Raw genomic sequence first — 24,438 nt, forward strand, 5'->3', positions numbered from 1 at the left:
ATTATACAAGAAGCACATAGTAAACAGTATAAACTCGATTTGTTACTACATGTACATGTATTTGTATTTCATAATCGATATCCATCTAAGCCACTGGCAGTTTGAATGGTTAAATGTTTTCTATCTTCTCAGCTGTAAAATGATATTCATGCTGTTTACATTTGAATGAAATCAGATTACATGTATTTACAACTTGTTATGAATATTTTTCCTGTATTATTAAGCTTAAGTACGTAACAAGATGTTTTGGTCATCTTTAAGTTTCACCTCCACAATGTATCCTAGAATTATCTGTAAAAATTTGTAATTCTTAAACCCGTACAATATGCTCCCTTAATTTTTGATAATATTTTCAGAAATCTTTATTATTGTATGCTATATACCATTTTACTATATGTCATTGTACACTATGTACCAAGTACAAACGTTAAAGTGAAAGAAACACCTTCTGCATCAAGGTTAATACCACAAAGGCTCAATAAATGTTACATAAGACTAAATCAATTTGTTATTATGATTAAGTATATCAAAAGTTATTATACCATACTATTCCATACACCACGCTAGCTAATAAACATTACCACTTAGGTAATGTTCTCCCATTAACAAGGCACAAATTAAGCATGATTTTAGACTGTTAATGTTCATCTAGTCGAATTCCACGTCGTGGTCCTCCAGCTTTGCCGGATCGGTTCGGACTTGGGCGCGTGTCTCGCTCCGTCCATCGCCGGTGCCAAGCCGCTGTCTGACCGACGCCTGCTGTAGCAGCATCCTCCTTCGCAGAGTGGCGGAACTCCTGTCGAGAACAGATATAAAAAAGATGGGTTTAAATTGAATTCACGGCATACACGTTATAAAACGCATAAGTCGTTGTGAAGTTTACACAAAATATACAAGTAGATACGTATTGGAACCAAACGCGTTTTGGCTTGCAGCACCATTTATTAAATATCGTTAACGTAACCTTGTCGTTGTAACCTCACGATACACATACTTGTAACAAACATATACACACATTGCTCCGGCATCCTCCAATACAGAGCCTTGCGGGGTCTGTTCCTGGATCTTTTCCAGATCCTGCTTCACCAGCTTCTCTGTGTCTTCAGTGAAAGGTTCGAACCTAGTCAGCCTGTTCTCCACACTGTCGAGGTTCGCCTGGGCCATTTCGTTCAGGCTGGTTTGTGTCCTCCTGATTCGCTTCTGAAGGAGGCGGAGCTTCAGGAGAAACTTCAGTCGGGTCACCTCCCGTCCAAACTCCTCCCACTCCTGTTAATAGAAATAACGTGTCATGTGTGAATGTTTTGAGTTAGCTAATATAGGCAGAAGCAGTGGAACGCCAAATTAGCTTTATACATGTATAGCCAAGTGCAGTACATGTAATTCTGGCCTTACCTGTTCACTGACATGATCCGTCCAGCGAAGCAGCCACTTCTTTAGTTCATCGATTTCCCGTTTCAATTCCGGGATGTGGTGCTTGTCAAAGGAAGATAGGCTCACCATATCTTTCTTGCGTCTTGCAATTTTCTTCAGGAAAAAGACCTTCTTTTCAAACATGGCCACCTGCTCTGGTGAAGACAGACGACAGCTTGTCACTTGCTTATGGAGATCAATCACGGTTGCGTGGCAACGATATTTCAGGTCGACATCACTTTCGAGCGCCTCCAACAACTTTTTGGTAGTAGCTTCTCTCCGTTCCTCTGGAACGTACCGCTTCCTCTTGACTTTCTCGATCATTACCAGGATACTCTTGATGGCTTTCCCATAGCGTGGGGTGCTTCGTACTGGTGTCTTGCATTTCGGGCAGGGCTTGAGTTGGATGTTTCTGTCGATGGTGTCCATCCACTGGTCCAGTCCGTTGACCTCTAGCACGTGGCCGCAATCCCGCAGCTGCGCGAATCGGGCGCCAGGCTCATCTTCGGTGCCGAAAAAGATCTTTGTCAACTCTTTACGATCGCAAGCGCCGCACTTGTTCGGGCATGGTTCCCCGCACATACCGATGCATGGCTGGTCTTTCTTACACTTGCGGCAGCGTCGGGTCTTCCGGCAGGGTTTGTTGCACCGAGGACGATCGCAGGGCTCACCACAGGGCTTGTTACACTTGTGATGTTTGCATCTCCACTCACAGGGCTCCTGGCACGGTACGCATGGCTTCCCGCATTTATGCTGGCAGCGGCTGTGGGGGCAGGAGTTTTGGCATGGACTGCTGCACGGAGGACAATCCTGAGTACACGATCCTTTGCACTGGTGGGAGCATTCAAGCACACGGTTGCACTGTCGCATGCACTGGCGGTGCAACCTTCCTTGCTTGCAAAGACGGCATGTACCAGCACAAGGGTGGCCGCACTTCAGCAACTGTGGACACGGAGCGTCACAGACCAGGTCTTTAGCCGAACAGGCCGCCTGGACTGTGTGGCCACAGGTGAGCTGATGTGTTACCACTTCCATGCAGGATGTGGTGCACTCCTGGCCGCACGTGTTCTTGCATGCGTGGTTACAGGGAAGGGCCTTCTCACACGGTATCTGGCATATGAATGAGCTCGGAGATGTAGAGCATGGGACCATCTGTTTGTGTTGACATTTGGGGATGGTCTTTTCCAAAAGCACCTGGCAGGAGCCACAGATCTCGTAACAGAACTTGGGACACTTGTGGTCGAGGTCACATAAGACATTCTTACAAGGCTTCTTACACTTGTACTCTCTGTGCTCAGGGTCCATTGGGTGACAAGCGCTTGCGCAGACATGGCCACACAACAACCTGTATATTAAAGACAAACGGGGGGTATTTGTTTTTGGATCGTATATGAAAACTTGTGCTGTTCTGTTGTTGTCATCTATTTCACATCCTACATGAACAGATATCAATAATATTATTTAGGATATCACTGAGTAGATTTTTCCAGTTAACCCTAAAACCTGGTTGTAAACCACGGTTTAAGTATAGCTATGACAATTTTATTGTTTATCTACAACTCTGTTTACCTGAATTCACAAGGCCGCATACAGCCACCCTCTGGTGCCTTTTCAAAGTCTTTCTCAGTGACCGCCATGATGCTGGTGTCGGGGTGGTTTTGACAACACAGCGCAAGGTGCGTACCCACACAGCCTTGCTCCCGCAGCTCTTGAATGATCTAGAGAAAATCAACAAGCCCTTGTTGTAGAAGCTATTAAGCAACGTGTCAAAACAAACACAATTCAAGAGTTTAACAACAAATTTTCTACATTACCTTGCTCCACAATGTGTTAGTCCGGGACAACATTGTCAGGTTGCCGATGGCGTAGAAACCTTTCTTCGCTCGAGACAATGCAACACAGACACGGTTTTCAACCTAAGCAGAGAAATACAAAATGATATCAAAATGTCAACGAGGCGAAAGCATGCAATGTGTTCACGTCCTAAATGGTGTCTCATGGCAACACGTACGTTATGTCAAGCACGCAAGCTGAATATCAAAGAACGGACAAAGAACAGTACATTACAGTATCATGCATTTATTTACCTTGAGGAATCCCACGTTGCCCTCGTCATTGCTCCTCACCAGTGACAGCAGGATGATGTCGTTCTCCTCTCCCTGAAAGTTGTCCACGGCGCAGATACGAACACCCTCAAAGACCTGCCGCGGCATGACTTTCCTGAAGTTGAAGAGTTGACCCGTGTAGGTGGTGAGGATGGTGATTTGGGACGGCCTGTATCCTTGCTGAAGCAGGTAGCGGCAGAAGGCGGCTAAGAATTGCGCCTCGTGCGTGTTGGACCGGCTTTTTGTGTCGCTGTCGTGCGCCTCCCAGTAGCTGTGATCCACAAAGAACATGTTGGACGAGACGCCCTTGATGTTGTCGAAGTTGAGCACCGATTCGTGGTTGTCCAGCGACTCGTAGATGTGCGGCGTCAGGAGCCGAGCGAACTCTGGCCGCATGCGATGCTGAGACTGAAGCCGCTGACACTGCATGTCATTCTTCACCATCCGCTCGAACAGGGAGATGTCCATGTTGTATTTCTTCGCCAGTTGGTAGACGGTTGGGTTGGGGCGGAGCTGTTGGTGATCCCCGATCAGGATGAGGTGTTGGCACTGCTGAGACAGCGTTGTGACGATGTGGGCCTCCAGAACTTCTGCTGCCTCCTCTACAACTATGATGGCAGGCTTGATGTCTTGCAGAACCGATTGGTATTTGGCAGCACCAGTCGTGGTCATTCCAATGACGGTTGCTTTTTTCATAATCTCGCTCTCTTCTTGCCTCTGGAACTCCATGTGACGTTTAGCCGCACGATCGTAGCTTCGTTCATGTTTCCTGATAGACTTCTTCTTTTCGGCACAGTACTTGGCCACCCAGTGACGATAGAGTCGCCATCGGTCGAGTAGCTGCAGCGTCCAGACGTTTCGCACGTTGCTAGCTTCAGTGTCGGTCATCATGTCCGTCTTGCTGAGCTCGCGCTTTATCTTCTGTTTCTTCTTCTTCGCACTGGTATGTACTTGCCACTGACCGCGTTGCTTGGCCTGATCCTCTTCATGCTGTAGTGCCTCAATATCAATCGCGAGGTCAAGATGGACGTCTGCACTGACGACTTCCCTCTTGGCTTTCTCTCTTTTGTCATGAACGTTGTCAAGGAGGCGCTGGTCCTGCAAGAAGTCGGCTTCTCCCATCACATCAATTCCTTCTTCTTCATCCTCGTCTCCTGTTTCTTGTTCTTCTTCTTTCTCCTCCTTTTGGTTCTGGTTGCCCCCTCCGGGCAATATGAAGACGTTTCCTCTGAGACCAAGCCACTGTAGGATTACAGAGCCCCTTTTCCCTACACTGACCCACCCATAGTCGTTGGTTACGAGTCGCATGCTCATCAACGATTCTCTGTGCTTGTCATCCATCAAGTGCATTAGCGCATACTCATGAAGGGATCCCCTTTGCGTGGACCTCATCTGTGCTACAGCCATATCCATGGCTGCTTCGAGATGTTTCATCTCCTCCCTTGTCCCAATACTGCCTTCATGAATATATCGAGGGACGTCTTTTGACGCCCTATGCCTGAACCGGATGTTGTTTAGTTGGAACTTCTCCATCTTTTCACTCTGACTTCGGCTTCCGACTCTCACAATGCCTGTTTGATAGAACTCAGAAATGCCTTCTAGGAACTGATCCAGGGCATGGTTTGTGTAACAAACCACAAGGATGGGCCTGGTTGGGCTGTTCTGCAGATCTTGATCCGTCAGCCACACGCTCTTGTTCTTCAGCAGAGCTTGAACGATCTTGAGCCCGATGTAAGTTTTCCCAGTTCCCGGTGGGCCCTGGATGACAGAGAACTCTTTCGTCAGTGCCATCTTCACGGCTTGGTATTGGGAGTCGTCAAGATGCAGAGCATCAGCAGAAGGCCACATATCCTCTCGTAGAATGGAAACTGCCCGGGCGTTAGCGACCTGTGGATTGTTGCCGTCGTATACATCAACGACCTCCTCCTCTTCGTCTGAGTCATCTGATTCTTCAAGATCGGGGTCTACCAATTGGCCGAACCTTGGCCTTACACGACGCCTCACACGACGCCTCACTCTCTCTTGCCTTGGGGCCTCAACGAGAGCTCTGAGGTCGTAGTGGACATCCCCGAACCTCCCTCGTAGATAGGCTGGTGGATTTACGCCGTTGGCACAGTGACAGTCCACGATGTACTTGGTGAACGGCATTGTGTTCTGTCGAACCTCTTGAAGACCCTTCAGGACGTGTCGGTAGGCCTCGAAGTAGGCAGATGTCTCTACCATGATGAACGTCTCAGTGGGGCTGATGGCCGATGCGGCTTCGAGGTTCTGCTCGAAACGAATCATCACGCATCCTCGTTCGAGCTCTTTCGCATCGCTTTCTGCGACCGTCGCGAAGAACATGGTCTTGAACTCGTCCTTGGAGAGGCAGAGGAGGGAGCCAAAAATGAGGCGCTTTGTGGAGCGCCAGCGAACCCATCGGAGTCTTGCAGCGTCGAACTGGATCCTGTAGACGATCCCACTGTTCGTGCAGATGGGGTGAACCACGTGGACGTCATGGTAGACACGGATGTCTTGGAGCCTGCGGTCATGGCCCAATTCCTGTCGGCGCATGTCCAGGAACTCGGAAATACCCTCTCGTAGTGGCCGTACGAAGTCCTCTCGCAGCAGCCTGAACTGGACGTCCAGATACGTGTCCACGTCAGGGTAGCGGCCACGGACGATGTTGGGGCGAAGAAACGGTTCCTTGTCAGTGTGGATGTCTTCGAAAGTCGGGATGACCGACAGTTCCCTGAAGTCGTCTGGAGGCGCCTCGAGCTGAAGTTGTCGGTCCAGGCGCGTGGCAAGTGTTCCGTCGTCGTCTTTCAAAACTGCTCCCTTGCGCTTGATGTCAAAAATGGCGTCCTTGCGCGATTCAACCTCCGCCAACTTTGTTTCTATGTCGTCGTCCACAGCAGTGCTTGAGGCTCTTAGAGCGTTAATGGTAGTTCTCAACACTGCCAGGGGCGCGACTACCTGTATGAATATTACTATAGCTTTATTTTTACAGAGGATTATAAGGAATGCATGTGACTCAGCCATTATTGTCTTCGTCACAAGGTTATGTGTTTAGGTACACCAAATATATGGGTTGCTGAGTTTGTAATCGGTTGTGGTGCATGCATCTTTATGATATTTGGTATGTAGGATGAGGTTGGAAAAAGGAAGGTCAAGATCAATTTTGGGTACTCTAGCTGTTTTTTAAGGTACTGCTTTGCTTCACATACCAGCAAAATAAAAGTCAAACTATATACAACAGCACATTTCATACATGACGACTGTTTAAAGTCATCGTCCTCTTGTTACCATTTCTTTGCCACTTAGAAATTACTGGTATGGTGTATATGGTTTTTAATCACAAATTTTAGGCTCTTAGCATATGACATATGGCATGTGACTATGAAGCATATCAATGCATACGTATCCGAAAAAAAGGCACCTGTACGTAAGAACTGGGAGACCGGTCCAGGAGCTCACGGAACAATCTAAGGGCATGTTTGATGGGTTCTCCGAAATGAAGCTGGCGGTCGTCGGACGTATCCGTCGGCATTGCGGCGAAGTACGTGGTGAGAACCCGGGCCAGGAACTCCGAGTTACGGACCATCACCATCAGTTTCATCGTGTTCTCTGAGAAATACAGCTTAGAGTGAGGACGTCTCATCGGAAAATCATGTTGCTTGGGAGAAAGGAAAGAAAGTCAGTATCGTTTTAGCAACGATACTAAAAAGCCCTTCACTGATTTGCTGTGACCAGTTTATTTAGTAACATCGCACGGAAAAACGTAGGTACTATAGATATGGTACTAGAACATAAGAAAAAGAACATTTAGTTACTCGTGACAATCAATGGCAAAAGCATTATGGCTGAGCTGTAATAGGGTATTTATAATTAATAAGACATTGTGAATTTCTCATACCAGGAGAGGAAGAACAGTCACATGCCCGAGCGAGAACGCGGAGTAGTAGTGCCACCAGGTCTTTTCTGATGGAGGTCTCGTCTAGCAGTTCTTTACATCCGCTGGTCCGCTCCACTAACGTCAGAACGACCTGTAAAATGTGTTGAATAATTCTTACTGTATGGGTGACGAGAACATGGAGAAGATATCTAACATTAAATCTTACCCCTACAGAACTGCTATATTATATAAAAAAACTTAAGCTTATCATGCTTTATGTACCCATAAAGCAAGAGTTCTCGTTATCTTTAGGTACATAATCCACTTGTTCCATAGGCGGTTTAAACCTTCATATTGTAGATTTTCCACGTATTTCTGAAGCCCTTGGCAACAGCTTGACTTGTGGGACAGCCCTGGCTGTTAACCAATAAACAACTATGAATAAATAAATTTCTAGTGCCCACCACTTTCGGGTCCTTCTCACACAGTTCCTGCAGCTTCCAGCTCTCCATAGGCCTGATGATCCTGTCCCGCCGTCTGGCGGAGCTGCCATTGGTTGGCCCCTGTCCAGCCCTGTTAGACACACACAAATGAGGTAATCAGAGATGGCAAACTTCACACCCTTACCCTCGCTGTTTTGCTATACCCTTCCAGTGTCAAAGACCAAAATAACAGTACTGAGAACGCTGCATTGTGTAATATGTTGGGAAACAGACGCAAACGTCAAACACAAACACACACAAACACACATGTACAAACACACACACACACACATACACACACATACATACAAACACATACAAAGAAACACACAAACACTCACCATGTCCTGTTGCATTGTCCGCCATCTCCTCTGCCCCTCCCTCCACCACGCTGTCCACCCCTCCCACTAAAGTTGCCGCGTCCACGACCACGCCCCCGGTAGCCAAATCCCCTTCCTCTCTCCATAGGTGAGGGCTGACTTGAGCGTGCTTATTTCTGCTAGGAAAATAAGATTGTCGCATTCTAGCTTGCTATTTAACGCAATGGAAAGTCTTTTAATTACTTGCACTAGCACTACGCAGAACGTACTGCACCTGCGTACCCCCCCCCCCCACGTTTCCACATTTCAACACGTTTAACATTTAGCCAGCTTAAATGAACCTTATGGTCCAGTAAACAACAATGGCGTGCCTGGTAGTATCATTGAAATAATCAAGGCACGCCCATTGGAACGTGACGTGTCCGTCAACAGAAACTGGGCTCCCTTCCAAGTTTTACCCCTCCCCCTTCCCTCCCCCAAAAAATTAGAGAGACACGGCCGCCACGCCGCTAATAGTCATGCCAGGTGTTTCCCATGCCATAGGAGTCATCTTTGTCTGAAAATATACAGTTATCCTATTACTGTCGTTTTCGAATTATTAGGGCAGCCAACGGCGGTTAACTGATTAGCAAGAACGGCAGTATTGTCAGAGTGTTTGGGACAAGGAAGCTGAGGGCGACTGGATCAGTATCTAAATATAACCATTGAAGTTCAAGGGTAGCAATGGTAAGACAACTATTAAGATGGATTACAGACTTTTTACCTTGTGGAGACATTTCATAATACTGCGAGTTGACAGAGCTAAATTTAACTCCAAACATATTCGATTGGCTGACGCAACTTATATTCAATAGCAACTTTCACATAACATTGAGATATATAAATGCAGACACATGTTTAGACATATAACTGCAGTTTCATTTAATGTGCTAATAAAAGCCTAAAATATATAGTGCAAGTAATCAAATGATATCTCATGTGATATGAATGAAAATGAGTTTCAATCTCCTATCACGATGGTCAAATTTGGGCCCAAATATTCCAACCTTTTATCGAACCGAATCATGTTCGATATGACGTCAATCGAATCGAACCATGTTCGATATGACGTCAATCGAACCGAACGTTCGTTCGATCCGGGGTCACCCGCGGTCATGTACAGTAAACCCGCGGCTTCAAGCCAGTTTTTACCCGGATACCGCCTAACAGCAAAAAATTCACCTTTTCACAAATAGAAACCAATTTCGGAACAGTATATCTTTGCACTGTTTTATAGTGGATATGTAACATGTAACGAAGCTACTGCCGTAATCATGTGTGACCTTGAAGATCGTAATTGTTGTTTACGGGGCTGTAAGTTATCCCCTGCACTTGCTCACACGGTCTGACATGCGTGCAAACATGGTATTTAAACCGCAACAAAAACAAATTCAATTTACCTCAAAAACGTTTTAAATTGTAGGCAAGACAAAAATCTCGATCTGTGTCGGACGGATTTTTTAAAGATGGCGGCTTTCTGGAATTATCCGTCTCGGAAGTTGAAAAAGCGCATTTTTTGGCGATTTTTTCGACCTTTGCAACACTTTAACTTTGAAATAAAGAAAACTGTCCGACTCAAATCTTAATTTTGTTATACTGTTCTCTAAAATGCAAAAATATGGAATTTTCTGGAAGATTTGGGGTCGGTTTAAATCAGTTGTTTGGTTATTGACGTCGATTGTTCTAGAATAAGCATTCGACGAGTTGAGAGTAATTTCTAACACATTTAAGCATTGTAATAAAAACAACAACATTTGAGGTATATGCAGTGCGGATTTTATCACATTTGGATGAGAGAGTCCCCGTGAAACTGTTTATTATTGTTTAAGAAAAAATTCACCGTTGAGACTGGCTCCACGGAAGCCGCGCGTGGAACCCCGGTAACCTGATACCCCTCCGTAGAATTGGAAACTTTACCCTAGAAATTGACCGCCGTGTATATCATGTACGTGACGTCTATCATGTACGTGACGTCACATTGAATCGAATAAGCTACCAAGGACCGGCTAAAATGTAGATTTTTAATCCCCTCGCTTCAACACTGTAAACCACCTATCTATTTTTATCAGTATACAGACATTACAACACTTCGTCCAGACATTTCGACTTGCATGTTTACTGCAAGTGAGAACACGGAAGTAGAACGCACGTCATGGGTGCTTTGAGCCCTGTTTTCACCTGTATCTTCCACCACAAGGTGACATTTTACCCGCGCTTTAAACGTAGTGCTAACATATACATTAAACGTGTCAAACAGTATACGAGTGAATTCACTTACTTTTCTGTTCAGTTTCACGGTGTAGATTTAGCGCTGACGAAACTCAAATGTACTCTGATCTCCGGGAGTACTCTTGTTTTATAGCCGAGAGGCTGATGGGAATGGGACTTACCGCCATAGTTTCGCATACGTCAGCCTTTTGTATTGACCCGCACAGACCTGTTGATGCACAGAGTAGCGATATCGGACCTGCAAACTGTTTGATGCATATTTATACGGCACATGCAACGAAGATGACCCATGAACCTTTATTACAATGGTATTATAATTACATTTCTGAATATCTGTGAGTGACTTGTCACAAAGTACAACTGAGCTTGTAGCCCACCTGGCTACTATCTGATGTCCAGACGGACCATCTATACGATTTTATATCTCGCTTGCCGGGGCTTTCCGATGAGGGCATACATGTAGCAGTTTCGTGACGTCACTCCTCGCCGCACCCTTGTTTACGGACGTATTGCCTGTATTGACCGTTCTATGCAGGCGTACAGGTGTTGTCTTCTTATGCACAACTACAGCGTGTATCATGATGTAGTACACTGTACTGTGGTACAGTTGTTGCTGCAATCTAATATATTTGCTGTGTTCATTCAAACGGAAAGCTTCTTAAAGTATCGCATACAAAGAGAAATCCCTTAATCAGTGGAAAACAAATAGATACTTTGCCAATTATTTTTATAGTGTGTCAGTTCCTAGTTTGCTTTATAATCTATGGAACCTTTTCAGTCCTAGGCACAGAGGTTGCGACATACTATAGAGCGACCACCTTATCAGCTACGCTTGTTGACTTAAATCACACGTAAACCCCCGAAAGTTCGGAGGGGGGGGGGGCTAAACTTAAACAAAAGGCTTGTTTACTTGCCCCTTTGATCGCCATACCTTTTACAAAGATCACGTTTCACCTACTGAAACTTGGACAAATTTTTCATTGAATAGTCTACATTCCTGTCGGTAGTATTAAGTTTAGTTGGTCAACGTTATTACAAACATTCCCAATATTTCGAGTAGGAATACTTAACAGCAGCCTGAGGTCTTGAATGTATATATCATGTGTCGAGGTCAACCGTGAGTGACGTATGCGAAACTATAGAGTATGCTGTAACGGGAAGTCCCATTCCCATGATCCTCTCGGCTCATGATAAGGAAACAATAGTCCGTTCGTACATCAGAGTGCAGCTGAGTTTCGCCAGTTCTGCATCGTACATTTCAGCAAGAAAGAGAAGTTAGAGACTTCACGAAAATCTGACTTGTTTAAGGTGAGTTTTTGCTGTGTTTAAATGCTTGTTTTTTCCGCAGGTGAACTCACCTGTCTGAAGTAGGTGTTGCATTTTTACTTCCGTGTTTGCACCTGTCGAAAGCGTGACAAGCTGTCTTTTACTTACCATACAAATTGGGGATTCGGAGTAGACTATTCTGGTGGTAAGACATATATATATATGTTCTTTGCTTGTTTTACATCCAATGTTGTGTCATGGCAATCGTAGAGCAAATCTTTGCTGTCATTACAGACATTAAATGATTTAGTACTAGATATCAGTTGCATTCCGAGCCATATGAACTGTTTAACATGTACTAGTATTTATCTGTGTTACAATCTATGTTCTTAATACCACGAGCTATTTGTATGTTAGCAAGTGAAGGCGTTGAAGGCATTGTCGCAATTTCCTGAGCATTGCATGCCGAAATATTTTAGGTGGCGTTCAGTTTCTCGTTAACGTACAACATTTCTTTAGCTCGAAATTATAAATAAGTCTGTGACCTCACTGATCCAAGACCATCGATCCAACTACTGTGACCTCAGCCTCTTTTACACGATTTTTAACTGCCCGTGGCTGATTGGGCCACGCCTAGTGGACGGACTACAAGAAGCGTGGTGTAGCCGGCTAACTGTATCCTTAAATGCTGATTTAGTTGGGCCCAAAGAAATGTATAATTTATACGCCCTCGCGTAGCCTCCATAAACTGTCCCCTAGCGGTGTTTTTATTACTGCAGTTACTATTACTACTATAAACATATTGACATCAGCGATAAAAGAGGCCGAGTTCAATATTGTTTGTCATTCTGATCACGTATCGTCACGGGATTAGAATAAGACAGCAATAAGCAACCCTGAAAGCAATGTAACATTCGTCGTATGCTTTTTTGTCTCACAAGATTTTCAGCAAGTCTATGTAAGTTGTTGCATCTTAACAGACGTGGTAGTGTTGAGAAACTTCTAAACGTTTTATAAAAAGTGCACGAAAGAAGAATGAAGGTGTCATACTTTGGTCACCCATGTGACTAAACTTTATCGGCTATAGAATGTCTGTTGTTTGCCTCTCATATCACTGGAGCAATCGGTAAAAAATACTTGTAGAAGGGGAGGGGCAGTGAAACTTGGAAGGGAGCCAAGTTTCTGTTGACCGACCGTCGGATGGTAGTACGAGCGACTTGATTGGCCAACAGGTGTCACCCGTTTTATACGCGTACTTTGATTGGCTGGCAGGTGCGCAACCGAACAAACTGTTGCTGTTATCTGGATTATGGGGTCCGTTGTAAGCATGAAGATTGTTGGCGACATAAATAGTTGATCGCATATAACTACCGAGAAGCTCAAAACTTGGGTGAAACGGAGATCGAATCGTCCACTGATTTTCGCGAATAGGAGGGGGGTGTGGTGGGGTCCTGATGAATTTTTGCTCGCGGCGATCCTTGGACTGAGACTTTACCACGTATGCGCTATTTTGGAGCTCATGTTGGGTTTGACATCATCTTTATTGAATTGGCAAAACAATTAAAACAATACGCACGATGAAGAGTTAAAAACGCCTCGGTCGGCCCCTTCAGACAGATCAACATTGATCCAGGCGCAAGGTTAAGGACAAAAAATCGCTGTGCATCAGTCATCGATAAATACATTCTATTGCACGTTATTTTGTATTTTACTATTATTGCACATGTTTACGGTGGTTACCGGCTGGAAAACAGTCCTGAAGGGGACTCCCACACAGGGGTTTGTTGTTATTCTAAATGCCTATATTATAATCAAACTTTTAAAAGTTTTTTAGACTTTAAAACGTCCCTGCCAAATAGTAGAATTTAGAATTAAATTTTAAAAACAACTATTTTACTGAAATGTGTAACTTGTTGATTTTCTTCATGTAAGATTTATTTTCCTGGTAAATTTTCTTCTCATGCCATTACATTCTTTGTATCACAATCATCCTGAGTCACATCCTTTCCCTTACTGACCAGTCCCTGGACATGCCCAAATAAGGCTAGGGCCAGGCGGTCAGGACGTGTGCCGCCCTAGACCCCTGGGAAGATAGTCATTAGGAAGTGTCATTCAAAGCTCGCCCACTGTTTCCTAGTAGAGGGCTGCTGAAAGTGACTGTACCAGGAATGTCTCAGGATGTCCAAGGAAATACACTGCAACTCTTACAATCAATAATAAAATACATCCTACAAGGTTAGAGCACCCTATTACACCAATCAGTTTGGTCCCAAGATGGAGGTCATGACGTATCAGGCTAACGACTCATTATATTTACCTTCGCAGAAGGTAAACATATTGTTTTTGCTCTGGAACGGACGGCTGTCACCATGGTAACGGGTAACGTAGCAGACGCCTTGTGGTGTTGGGTTACATTTTGTAGCAGAACAGAGTTGGAGGGGCTGCTCACAATGTATATTGAATATGAATGTGTTTGAGTGAGAATAAACAGTTGTAGTTTGTTAGGCTTGATCAGGTGAACGTAAACATTATGTATTTGCTCTGACAATGTTATAATATATAATCTACCTTTCTAATTTTCATTTCCCCCTGGTAGCGATTGGTGTGTGCTCTTGTGAGGCCAGCCCTTCCCCATGGACAGAGGAAGGGGGTTCGGCTACCGGGGGCGTGGCCGTGGACGCGGCAACTTTGGCGGGAGGGGTGGGCAGCGTGGTGGATGGAGGGGCAGAGGAGGTGGCGATCCGCAGGATAGGTGAGTACAAAATGGAGCTTTATAATAATGTAGGTACATTGTTAACGTTACATTGTATTCTTAAACGTTGTTTTATTGAATATTCATCCAGTTCAGTTGAATTTTCAGTCTAGGTCCTATGAGTTTATTTTGGTTTTGGTCAACTTGTTTCAGAACGACAGGCAGTGATACTGACGAGGTGTACGAATAAGACAATGTACGAAATGACAACTTAACTTATACCATCTGTTGTATGTAAATGTATAACAGAAATGGACAAGCCAGCGGCAACTCGGAAAGACGGCGGGACAGGGTCATCAGACCGATCGGGTACCGGAGGTTACAGGAACTGTGTGAGAAGGACCCGAAAGAGGTGACAGAAAACTCACATAAGTCTATGAAACGTAAATTATATTACATAGAACTGATGAATTATTGTATGTACTTGCCAAAGGTAGGTTTGTTGGTCACTTCCCTTTTGTTACCTCCATGAAATAGTAGGTGCTTTTTTGCCTGGATGATGTTTTGGTGTATATCTCAGGATAAGTCGGACGGAATGGGATGATATTTAGCAGTTGGGTAGGTGGGGTAAAGTGAATTGTGTAGGTCGACTTTGGTACTGCAGTAGGAATTTTTTTTTAAAATATCCGGCTAATGATCTCAAGAACCGCTGGATGAAATGCGATCATCAAGCAAAGTGTCAAAGGGTATCTATAGCTGGGACTAAAACACGATTCAAATCTCACGTCAACCCTGCATGAGATCCTATCCGGTGGGGCATCAGTTTGGAAATGTGACGGTTTCACACATACTCTTTCGTCTATTTCAGGTCGTTCTGACGTTAGTGGAGCGGACTAGCGGATGTAAGGAACTTCTAGACGAGACCTCCATCAGAAAAGACCTGGTGGCACTGCTACTCCGCGTTCTCGCACGAGCCTGTGACTGTTCGTCTTCTCCTGGTATGAGAAATTCACTGTCTTATTGAATATCCAGTGGCAGCTCAGCAATAATGATTTTTCCATGGGTTGTCATGGAAAATGCCCAATATATGGATGATTTTTTTTGTGTGTGGGGGGATCCTTGTTGTAATTCATTAGCTCCTTTCGTACTTGGTAGCAAACACCAGCGTATAGGCTGTACATATTTCTAAATCTCCAGCCAGTGTCTCCAGCTATTGTTCAAAGTTTGACGATATGGCTACATGATGAAACATTACGGGTCTGTAGTATATAATGTTTACATGTATACTACAGAGGACACTCCGGCATTAGCTCATGTTCCGCTGATACAGACTTCAAACTCTAACTACTCCTGCTAACTTCTCAGAGAACACCATGAAGCTGTTGGTGATGGTCCGCTACTCCAAGTTCCTGACCGGGGCCCTTGCGATGTACTTCGCGGTAATGCCGGCAGAGAGCTCGTACCACGCACAGCAGGAGTTCCAAGAACCAATCAAATGTGCTCTCCGGTTGTTCCGTGAGCTCCTGGACAGGTCTGCCAGTTCCCACATTGAGGTACGCAACATGCTAATGAGCATTTATTATCCTACCCTGACTAAATCGCGCTCCTAGCGGCCCGTTAGCCTGGTGTCGGGGCTGGGTCTCTTCAGTTCTGCAGGAGCGCTTCTCCGCCCGTCTCAGCTAGGTTCAACGATAGGTTTTGCACGACGAGAGTTCAATTACGGTGGGGCTAATCAACTCCTGGCGTACAAAATTCTATTAGCAAAGCTCCTACAGGCGTAACACTCCCAATGTGCGGCCTGTTATTGAGCTAGACGGGGGAGCCTGCCCCAACCACAATAGACGCCCGACAGTTGCCACCTCCTTTTAGAGGAGGTCAATTAACCCCGGCAGCGATTGTGTAGACACAGGCTAATTATTATCTTTGTTATCATCATCGCGTTGCCATTGAAATGTTCCTGCAGGTAGGGGTCCCTTTGGCAGTGTTAGGGACTACTATAAACACTCTCAGAGCAGTAAGCACTGTTGTGGACGACGACATAGAGATAGGCCTGGCGGAGGTTGAATCGCGCAGAGACGCCATTATTGAAGCCACGCACAGAGGAGCGGTTTTAAGAGACGACGACGGAACACTTGCCACACGTCTGGACCGACAACTTCAGCTCGAGACGCCTCCAGACGACTTCAGGGAACTGTCGGTCATCCCGACTTTCGAAGACATCCACACTGACAAGGAACCGTTTCTTCGCCCCAACATCGTCCGTGGCCGCTACCCTGACGTGGACACGTATCTGGACGTCCAGTTCAGGCTGCTGCGAGAAGACTTCGTACGGCCTCTACGAGAGGGTATTTCGGAGTTCCTGGACATGCGTAGACGGGGACTGGGCCATGATCGCCGGCTCCAAGACATCCGTGTCTACCATGACGTCCACGTGGTTCACCCCATCTGCACGAACAGTGGCATCGTCTACAGGATCCAGTTCGACGCTGCAAGACTCCGAGGGGTTCGCTGGCGCTCCACAAAGCGTCTCATTTTCGGCTCCCTCCTCTGCCTCTCCAAAGACGAGTTCAAGACCATGTTCTTCGTGACGGTCGCAAACCGCGACCCAAAACAGCTGGAACAGGGGTCCGTAGAAGTTCGGTTCGAACAGAACCTCGAAGCCGCATCAGCCATCAGCCCCACTGAGACGTTCATCATGGTAGAGACATCTGCCTACTTCGAAGCCTACCGACACGTCCTGAAAGGTCTTCAAGAGGTTCGGCAGAACACAATGCCGTTCACCAAGTACATCGTGGACTGCGACTGCGCCAACGGCGTGAATCCACCGGCCTATCTAAGAGGGAGGTTCGGGGATGTCCACTACGACCTCAGAGCTCTAGTTGAGACCCCAGGCAAGAGATAGTGAGACATCGTGTGAGGCGTGTGAGGCCAAGGTTGTTTGGCTCCGATCTTGAAGAATCAGATGACTCGGACGAAGAGGTCGTTGATGTATACGACGACAACAACCCACATTTTGGTAGATCTCGGGCAGTTCCTATTCTACGAGAGGATAGGTGGCCTTCTGCTGATGCTCTGCATCTTGACGACTCCCAATATCAAGCCGTGAAGATGGCACTGACGAAAGAGTTCTCTGTTATCCAGGGCCCACCAGGAACTGGCAAAACTTACATCGGGCTCAAGATCGTTCAAGCTCTGCTGAAGAACAAGAGCGTGTGGCTGAGGAATCAAGATCTGCAGAACAGCCCAACCAGGCCCATCCTTGTGGTTTGTTACACAAACCATGCCCTGGATCAGTTCCTAGAAGGCATTTCTGAGTTCCACCCAACAGGCATTGTGAGAGTGGGAGGTCGAAGCCGTAGTGAGAAGATGGAGCAGTTCCAACTGAAGACCATCCGGTTCAGTAAGAGGAAGGATAGAAAAGTCCCTCGGTACATCCACGAGGGCGGTGCAGAGGCAAGGAATGACATGCAACGCTATCAGCAACAGATGGAGATGGCTGTAGCACAGATGATGGCGACGCAAAGAGGACTCATTCACGAAGATGCTCTGATGCCGTTCATGGAGGAAAACCACAAAGACACATTGATGAACATGTGGCTCGTGGCCAACGACGATGCATTTGGGTGGTCCGGTGCTGAACAGAAGGGCTCTGTAATGGTGCAGTGGCTTTGCCTCACGGGAACTGTCTTCATACTGCCAACAGAAGATGGGCAAAACCAACCCGAAGAAGGGGACGAAGAGGAGGAAGCGGTGGAGCAAGAAGACGAGGAAATCGACGTCATGGAAGAAGCCGACTTGTTGGAGGAACAGCGTTTGCTGGACGACGATGAGCTGCCCTACGGCCATAGCAAGAGGGGGAGGGCAAAGAAAAATGTCGTTGCCGTGGATCTCGCACTCGATGTGGAAGCGCTACAGCTACAGGAACACCAGGCAGGAAACCAGGGTGAATGGCAGGTACAAACTAACGCAAAGAAGAAGAAACAGAGAGTGAAGCATGAGCTCAGCAAGACAGACATGATGACCGACACTGAAGTTCGCCACGTCCAAAATGTCTGGACGTTGCAGCCACGCGACCGATGGCGCCTCTATCGTCACTGGGTGGCCAAGTACTGTGCCAAGTACAAGGATTCAATCAAAGACTATGAGCGAGAGTACGAACGCGCGGCTAAACGTCTCACGGAGTTCCAGAGCCAAGAGGACGGGGAGATAATGAAAGAAGCAACCGTCATCGGAATGACCACTACTGGTGCTGCCAAACACCAATCACTTCTGCAAGACATCAAGCCTTCTATCATAGTTGTAGAGGAGGCAGCAGAAGTTCTGGAGGCCCACATCGTCACAACGCTGTCTCAGCAGTGCCAACACCTCATCCTTATCGGCGATCACCAGCAGCTCCGTCCCAACCCAACCGTCTACCAACTGGCAAAGAAATACAACATGGACATCTCCCTGTTCGAGCGAATGGTAAAGAACGACATGCAGTGTCAGCGGCTTCAGTCTCAGCATCGCATGCGGCCAGAGTTCGCTCGGCTCCTGACGCCGCACATCTACGAGTCGCTGGACAACCACGAATCGGTGCTCAACTTCGACAACATCAAGGGCGTCTCGTCCAACATGTTCTTTGTGGATCACAGCTACTGGGAAGCGCACGACACCGACACAAAAAGCCGGTCCAACATGCACGAGGCTCGATTCATGGCCAGCTTCTGCCGCTACCTGCTTCAGCAAGGATACAGGCCGTCCCAAATCACCATCCTCACCACGTACACGGGCCAACTCTTCAACTTCAAGAAGGTCATGCCGCGGCAGGTCTTCGAGGGTGTTCGCGTCTGCGCCGTGGACAACTTTCAGGGAGAGGAGAACGACATCATCCTGCTGTCACTAGTGAGGAGCAATGACGAGGGCAACGTGGGATTCCTCAAGGTACGTAGATGGTGCAGGGTCGATCTTTTCTGGCCTTTGATTGTCTTTAAATGGAACACTACTTTGATTAGAAAAACGCCCAAATACAAGTTTCATTGTCACTAATACATCGAAATCACTGTTTCCTTTTGTTTTATCATTTAGGTTGAGAACCGAGTTTGTGTTGCTCTCTCCCGAGCAAAGAAGGGTTTCTACGCCATAGGAAACCTGACAATGTTGGCGGAGGCAAGTCCTTTGTGGAGCAAGGTAAAGTACAATGTATTCTTCTTTGGAAATCAAACATTTAGTCGGTGACAACGCAACCTGTGCATCTTTACATAACAAACTTGGCAAAATATGTCTATCCACTTCTCTCCAGATCATCAAAGAACTCAGAGAGCAACACTGTGTGGGGACCCACCTTAACCTGTGCTGCCAGAACCATCCCGACAGCAGGATTCCTGCGGCCACCGACAAGGACTTTAACAAGGCGCCAGAAGGTGGCTGCATGCGGCCCTGTGAATTCAGGCAAGTAGACATATTCTTGTGCAAAAAGTACATTGCCATGAGCTTGACTTATTTCCGGAGTTTGAAAGCCAACCCTGTATGTTTTTCCTCATACAGGTTGAAGTGCGGCCATGTGTGCACAAGCGTTTGCCACCCAACAGATCCTGAACACGAAGAGTACAGGTGCAAGAAACCGTGTCCTAGAGTCCTGTGTGACCTTGGTCACAGGTGTACGAAGCTCTGCTCTCAGCCATGCGGCGACTGCAAGGTGCTTGTGGAGAAGACCATTCCAAGATGTCAACACAAGCAGAAGATCCCATGCTCCACGTCTCCAAATGTGTTCAAATGCCAGGCGCCATGTGACAAGCCCCTGCCTTGTGGCCACGACTGCAAGAACAAGTGTAGCCAAGAGTGCAGCATTCCCTGCATGGAGATGGTACCACATCTGCTCCGGTGCGGCCACACCATCCAAGCGGCCTGTTCAGCCAAAAAGGAAGACCTGGTCTGCAACACCCCGTGTTCACAGCCATTAAAGTGCGAGCACGTTTGTGCAGGTACATGCGGCCGCTGCAAGCAAGGGAGGCTGCACCAGCCGTGTATTCATCCATGTAACCGTGTGCTTGTCTGCTCCCACCAGTGCACGGCGCCGTGCACACGAAATTGTCCTCCATGCAGCAAACGTTGTGAGAACCGCTGCATCCACAGCCGCTGCCCACACGAGTGCGGGAAGCCATGCGTACCATGCCAGGAGCCCTGTGAGTGGAGATGCAAACATCACAAGTGTAACAAGCCCTGTGGTGAGCCCTGCGATCGACCTCGTTGTGACCGACCCTGCCAGAAGACCCGACGCTGCCGCAAGTGCAAGAAAGACCAGCCATGCATCGGTATGTGTGGGGAACCATGCCCGGACAAGTGCCCTGATTGTGACCGTGAAGATTTGACAGAAATCTTCTTCGGAACGGAAGACGAAGACGACGCCCAGTTTGTTCAGCTGGAGGACTGCGGTCATGTGCTAGAGGTTAGCGGACTGGACCAGTGGATGGACAGCACCGACAAAAACATCAAACTCAAGACCTGCCCAAAATGCAAAACGCCGATACGACGAAACCTGCGCTACGGCAACACCATCAAAAAGACGTTGGTGATGATCGAGAAGGTGAAGAAGAAGTGTTACGGTGATGATGTCCAAAAGGCCCAAACAACAGCCACTGCCAACAGGTTGATGGTAGAGCTCCAAACCGATGCTGATCTGCTCACGTGTCTACAGACCTCAGAGGATCTTCTTCAGCAAATGCAACGCCATCGTCTGTTCTCTCTGGACCAAGTGGCCATGTATGAAAACAAAGTCCTTTTCCTGAAGAGTCTTGCAAAAGTAAAGAAAGAGAAGAGGCGAGATCGAAATCTCATTTTTGGAGAAACACGCCACATTACAGGGATGGATAAGGAAATCGAAGAGATGGAAGCGTGGCTGCATCGTCGAACGGCCCGGGTGGGTGAACAGGTAAGAATTATATATACTACATGCTCAGTGGCTTTTGCTATCTGTTTTAGTCACCTGCAGTGGTACTCATCACAATTTGGCATCTGTTCACAGGAGTGGGAGGAGTTTGGGAGAGAGATGACCCGACTGAACTTTCTGCTGAAGCTCCGCATCCTTCAAGCGATCATCCGGAAGAAGGGAATCAGCCTCGACGGCCTGGCACAGGGGAACCTTGATCTTGCAGAATGCAGGCTGACCGGGGGCGAAGTGTTCACGGAGAGCACAGAGCAGCTGGTCAAGCAAGCCCTGGAAAAAGTCAAGAGGCTAACACCCAGGCTGGCGGGAGGTGCCGACATTGGTATCTCAGAAGAAGAGCGGGTTCAGGTGGTCAAGGCCATGGGTCTATCACAGGGACATTGGTTCCAATGTCCCAATGGACATGTGTACGCCATTGGAGACTGTGGGGGAGCTACGGTGGTAAGCATTGGAGTTTTTGTTTAGTTTGAAGTTTATAGATATGCCCTTTAGCTCCTTCCCAATCTTCCTTGGGTTACAGAACAACAAAGTGCACTGGAGTTATTTGTGGTTCATGACATGGCTTGACTTGATGAAAATCAACCCATATTCTTCAATTGTTCTCCCCAGGAAAGCACGTGCCCAGAGTGCAGAGCTAGAATCGGAGGAGGGGGCCACAGGCTTCGGTCGGACAACCGTTTGGCGCCGGAGATGGACGGAGCAAGGCACGCGGCATGGTCTGATGCGGCCAACATGGAGAACTACCTACTGGACTTTGACTGAAAGGGACAATGGATCACAGTTGGCCAGGTGACAGTTGTTAATTCAAAAATCACAATTTCAGCCATGTGTTGTTTGGTATTTTAGGAAGCATCAGTAGGAAATTGACTCATTTGCTTTTTAATTTTGATCTTAATAAGACAATGTGTTTTCCTTATCTTGGATTAATACCATGGTCGGTTCTTGAATATGTCCAACATTAAATTCGAGTATGAGGTGAACTATAACGAAAATTGTGATTTTGTGGTTTATGTATACATGTATGCTGCATTGTTGAAACTATTTGGAAATCAGTATGCTTACACCTGGTGTGCTAATAACTGTTTAATAATCAACAATAGACTTCGTAGCAAGGAGCATTGTGTCCTCTTTTAAACAATTAAAAAATTATTTTCTCACATATTGAACATATTTCTTATACTTAGTTACTAAGTTAGTACTTAACATGATTGTACAATGCAGTTGACCTTATTCTACAATTATTACATATGACTTGCATCTGCTATATTTGCTATAAAATGTTACTGATGATGGTGTGAAATGATGGTGTGAAATATGACATTTATGATACTAATGAATAATGATTCACGGAACTACGAGACGGTTTAGATAATCATACATGATGTGCCTTGAATTTGTTTGGTTAATTATATTAGTTGCGACAATTGACATGAAAGTAACTTGAAAAGTGAATATTTAGGGATGTCAAAGGAGATGACTATAATTTCAAATCACCGACCAATAGCAAGATTTTGTAGTGAATACTTTTAATGCATTTGTAATGTACTTAAATCTAAAAAGGTTATGGAAACATTTGAGTGTTTTATTGAAATGATGTGTTATGCAGTTACAATTCATATAAAAGCATTCCTTTAATCCAGAGACATTGAATAAAAATCCTTTAAATTTCACCCGCTAGTGTTCATTATATGCTTGTAATTTCTCTTCACTGTTTTACTCGAGTGCAGATTATTCATAAATTATATTGACTGCAAAAGACCTCATCCAGATACTTGAAGAGCATCACAAGAAGAAATCTGGAACTGAAATAAAGAGAAACTGTGAAGTTTGTTTGACACGTCTAAAGTGGAAATCACTGTTGGCAAGACAAGAAAAATGTACAGACTACACACAAACTACAAACTACTGAAGTCTTTGTGCATGTTTCTTTTCATTCATGTGGCCTGCATACATTTTCAACACCTGACTTTGTCCTCAGCAACATGGCAACAGTAGTGTGCATGCAGGAACTAAATGCTTTTTTCTCTAGTTCTGGAACAGCCCTACAACACTCACCTGTTTTAGTCCCATTCATCTTCATCATCATCAAAATCATCATCGTCATCATCATCATCATCTGCAATGGCAAAAATACACAATACACATCAATGTTTTAGTATGGAATAATCATGAGCATGTATAGAGCCTATAGCAGGTAACGAAAGTTGTGATCTGCTTCTATCAGGTACAAAATTGAAGCGATATGTAGCAGCTACTAAGGATACTTTGCAACTCATAGAGCTTGAAGTATAATTTATAGCATTGTCTTCATCTTGTACATGTATGTAGTGTATGCTTTACTATGGTCAGCACATTTCGTTACAAACATCTGCTACAAATATTACAGCTGGAACAGGTGTCAAACATACCTGAATCAGAGTGGATGGCCTGTGCTCGGTTGGCCAGAGCTCGTGCCAGGGCACCTGCCATGCCATCCAGCTGCGGTGACGCTGCAGGTGCACTGTCTGTCTCACTCACCTGTCATAAAAGTCATACATATGATTATGTTTCAAGCCTATGTCAGGGATCAAAATTCATATTTGGGAATAGGAGCACTGGTGTACCCAACCTAAAAAATTGAGTGCATCATATATCATATTTAGATAAAATAAGAAGATGTCAGCAAAAACTAATTGTTTCATTTCAGTACTAAAGCAATGATTTCATTATTTTTTTGACACTTGGATGTTAAAATTATGCTGTATACTGCATTTGACATCTTTACATACGTAAACCCATTCGAGCCCTGTATGTCTCTGTCCAAGGTGTAATATTCATCCATTGTACATGTATGTATACACAAAGTACTTACTGGTTTGAGTTGCATCCCTGTTCTGATCTGACTGAGCAGTTCTCCCCTGGGATCAGAAGGAGCAGCCGCCTGTCTCTGGGACGGGTCCACGTGTTTCAGCTGCTTCCCTTTCTGGATGGACGCCAGGAGGTCTGCTCGACCTGACGAGCCCCCGGGGGGTCCCGACAACCCCCCTGGGGGTCCTGCCGCCGGCGGAGGGGGTTGGGGGAGGTCCCCCCATCGGGTGGTGGAGGTGGCGGAGGGGG

At 46.1% G+C, this 24,438-nt stretch overlaps 3 protein-coding genes across 3 annotated transcripts in view; 1 reads left to right on the plus strand and 2 right to left on the minus strand.

Moving 5' to 3' along the window:
- Window positions 1–648: 648 nt before the first annotated feature.
- On the minus strand, window positions 649–7,122 carry LOC109481962 (NFX1-type zinc finger-containing protein 1-like). The gene is made up of 7 exons (XM_019784578.1): window positions 6,934–7,122; window positions 3,498–6,470; window positions 3,225–3,326; window positions 2,980–3,128; window positions 1,393–2,755; window positions 1,016–1,266; window positions 649–796 (listed from the first exon to the last, which is right to left on the minus strand). The coding sequence occupies exons 1-7, from the start codon at window positions 7,111–7,113 to the stop codon at window positions 649–651; spliced, it is 5,166 nt and encodes a 1,721-aa protein (XP_019640137.1). The 5' UTR covers window positions 7,114–7,122.
- A 4,513-nt stretch (window positions 7,123–11,635) lies between these two features.
- On the plus strand, window positions 11,636–23,163 carry LOC109482067 (NFX1-type zinc finger-containing protein 1-like). The gene is made up of 12 exons (XM_019784728.1): window positions 11,636–11,767; window positions 14,322–14,477; window positions 14,727–14,829; window positions 15,286–15,415; window positions 15,783–15,970; window positions 16,381–17,269; window positions 17,386–19,340; window positions 19,485–19,586; window positions 19,699–19,847; window positions 19,944–21,327; window positions 21,421–21,783; window positions 21,952–23,163. The coding sequence occupies exons 2-12, from the start codon at window positions 14,359–14,361 to the stop codon at window positions 22,102–22,104; spliced, it is 5,535 nt and encodes a 1,844-aa protein (XP_019640287.1). The 5' UTR covers window positions 11,636–11,767; window positions 14,322–14,358; the 3' UTR covers window positions 22,105–23,163.
- A 239-nt stretch (window positions 23,164–23,402) lies between these two features.
- LOC109482014 (neural Wiskott-Aldrich syndrome protein-like) overlaps window positions 23,403–24,438 on the minus strand; it is a 4,963-nt gene continuing 3,927 nt past the window's right edge. The window contains 4 exon segments of the mRNA XM_019784650.1: window positions 23,403–23,458; window positions 23,751–23,859; window positions 24,194–24,394; window positions 24,397–24,438. The exon segment at window positions 24,397–24,438 is cut by the window's right edge and continues 152 nt beyond it. Of these exon segments, the coding sequence (XP_019640209.1) occupies window positions 23,403–23,458; window positions 23,751–23,859; window positions 24,194–24,394; window positions 24,397–24,438 (408 nt within the window).

Source organism: Branchiostoma belcheri, unplaced genomic scaffold (assembly GCF_001625305.1).
Source record: "Branchiostoma belcheri isolate BF01 breed outbred unplaced genomic scaffold, Haploidv18h27 scaffold59, whole genome shotgun sequence".
In the NCBI taxonomy this organism is placed as follows: Eukaryota; Metazoa; Chordata; class Leptocardii; order Amphioxiformes; family Branchiostomatidae; genus Branchiostoma; species Branchiostoma belcheri.

Coding starts and splice junctions, on each gene's coding strand:
- LOC109481962 (XM_019784578.1), bottom strand. CDS start 7,113: ATGAAACTGATGGTGATGGTCCGTAACTCGGAGTTCCTGGCCCGGGTT. Junction 3,129..3,224: donor CTAACACATTGTGGAGCAAG/GTAATGTAGAAA, acceptor GATTTTCTCTAG/ATCATTCAAGAGCTGCGGGA. Junction 2,756..2,979: donor ATGCGGCCTTGTGAATTCAG/GTAAACAGAGTT, acceptor TTTAATATACAG/GTTGTTGTGTGGCCATGTCT.
- LOC109482067 (XM_019784728.1), top strand. CDS start 14,359: ATGGACAGAGGAAGGGGGTTCGGCTACCGGGGGCGTGGCCGTGGACGC. Junction 15,416..15,782: donor TGACTGTTCGTCTTCTCCTG/GTATGAGAAATT, acceptor CTAACTTCTCAG/AGAACACCATGAAGCTGTTG. Junction 15,971..16,380: donor CTGCCAGTTCCCACATTGAG/GTACGCAACATG, acceptor ATGTTCCTGCAG/GTAGGGGTCCCTTTGGCAGT.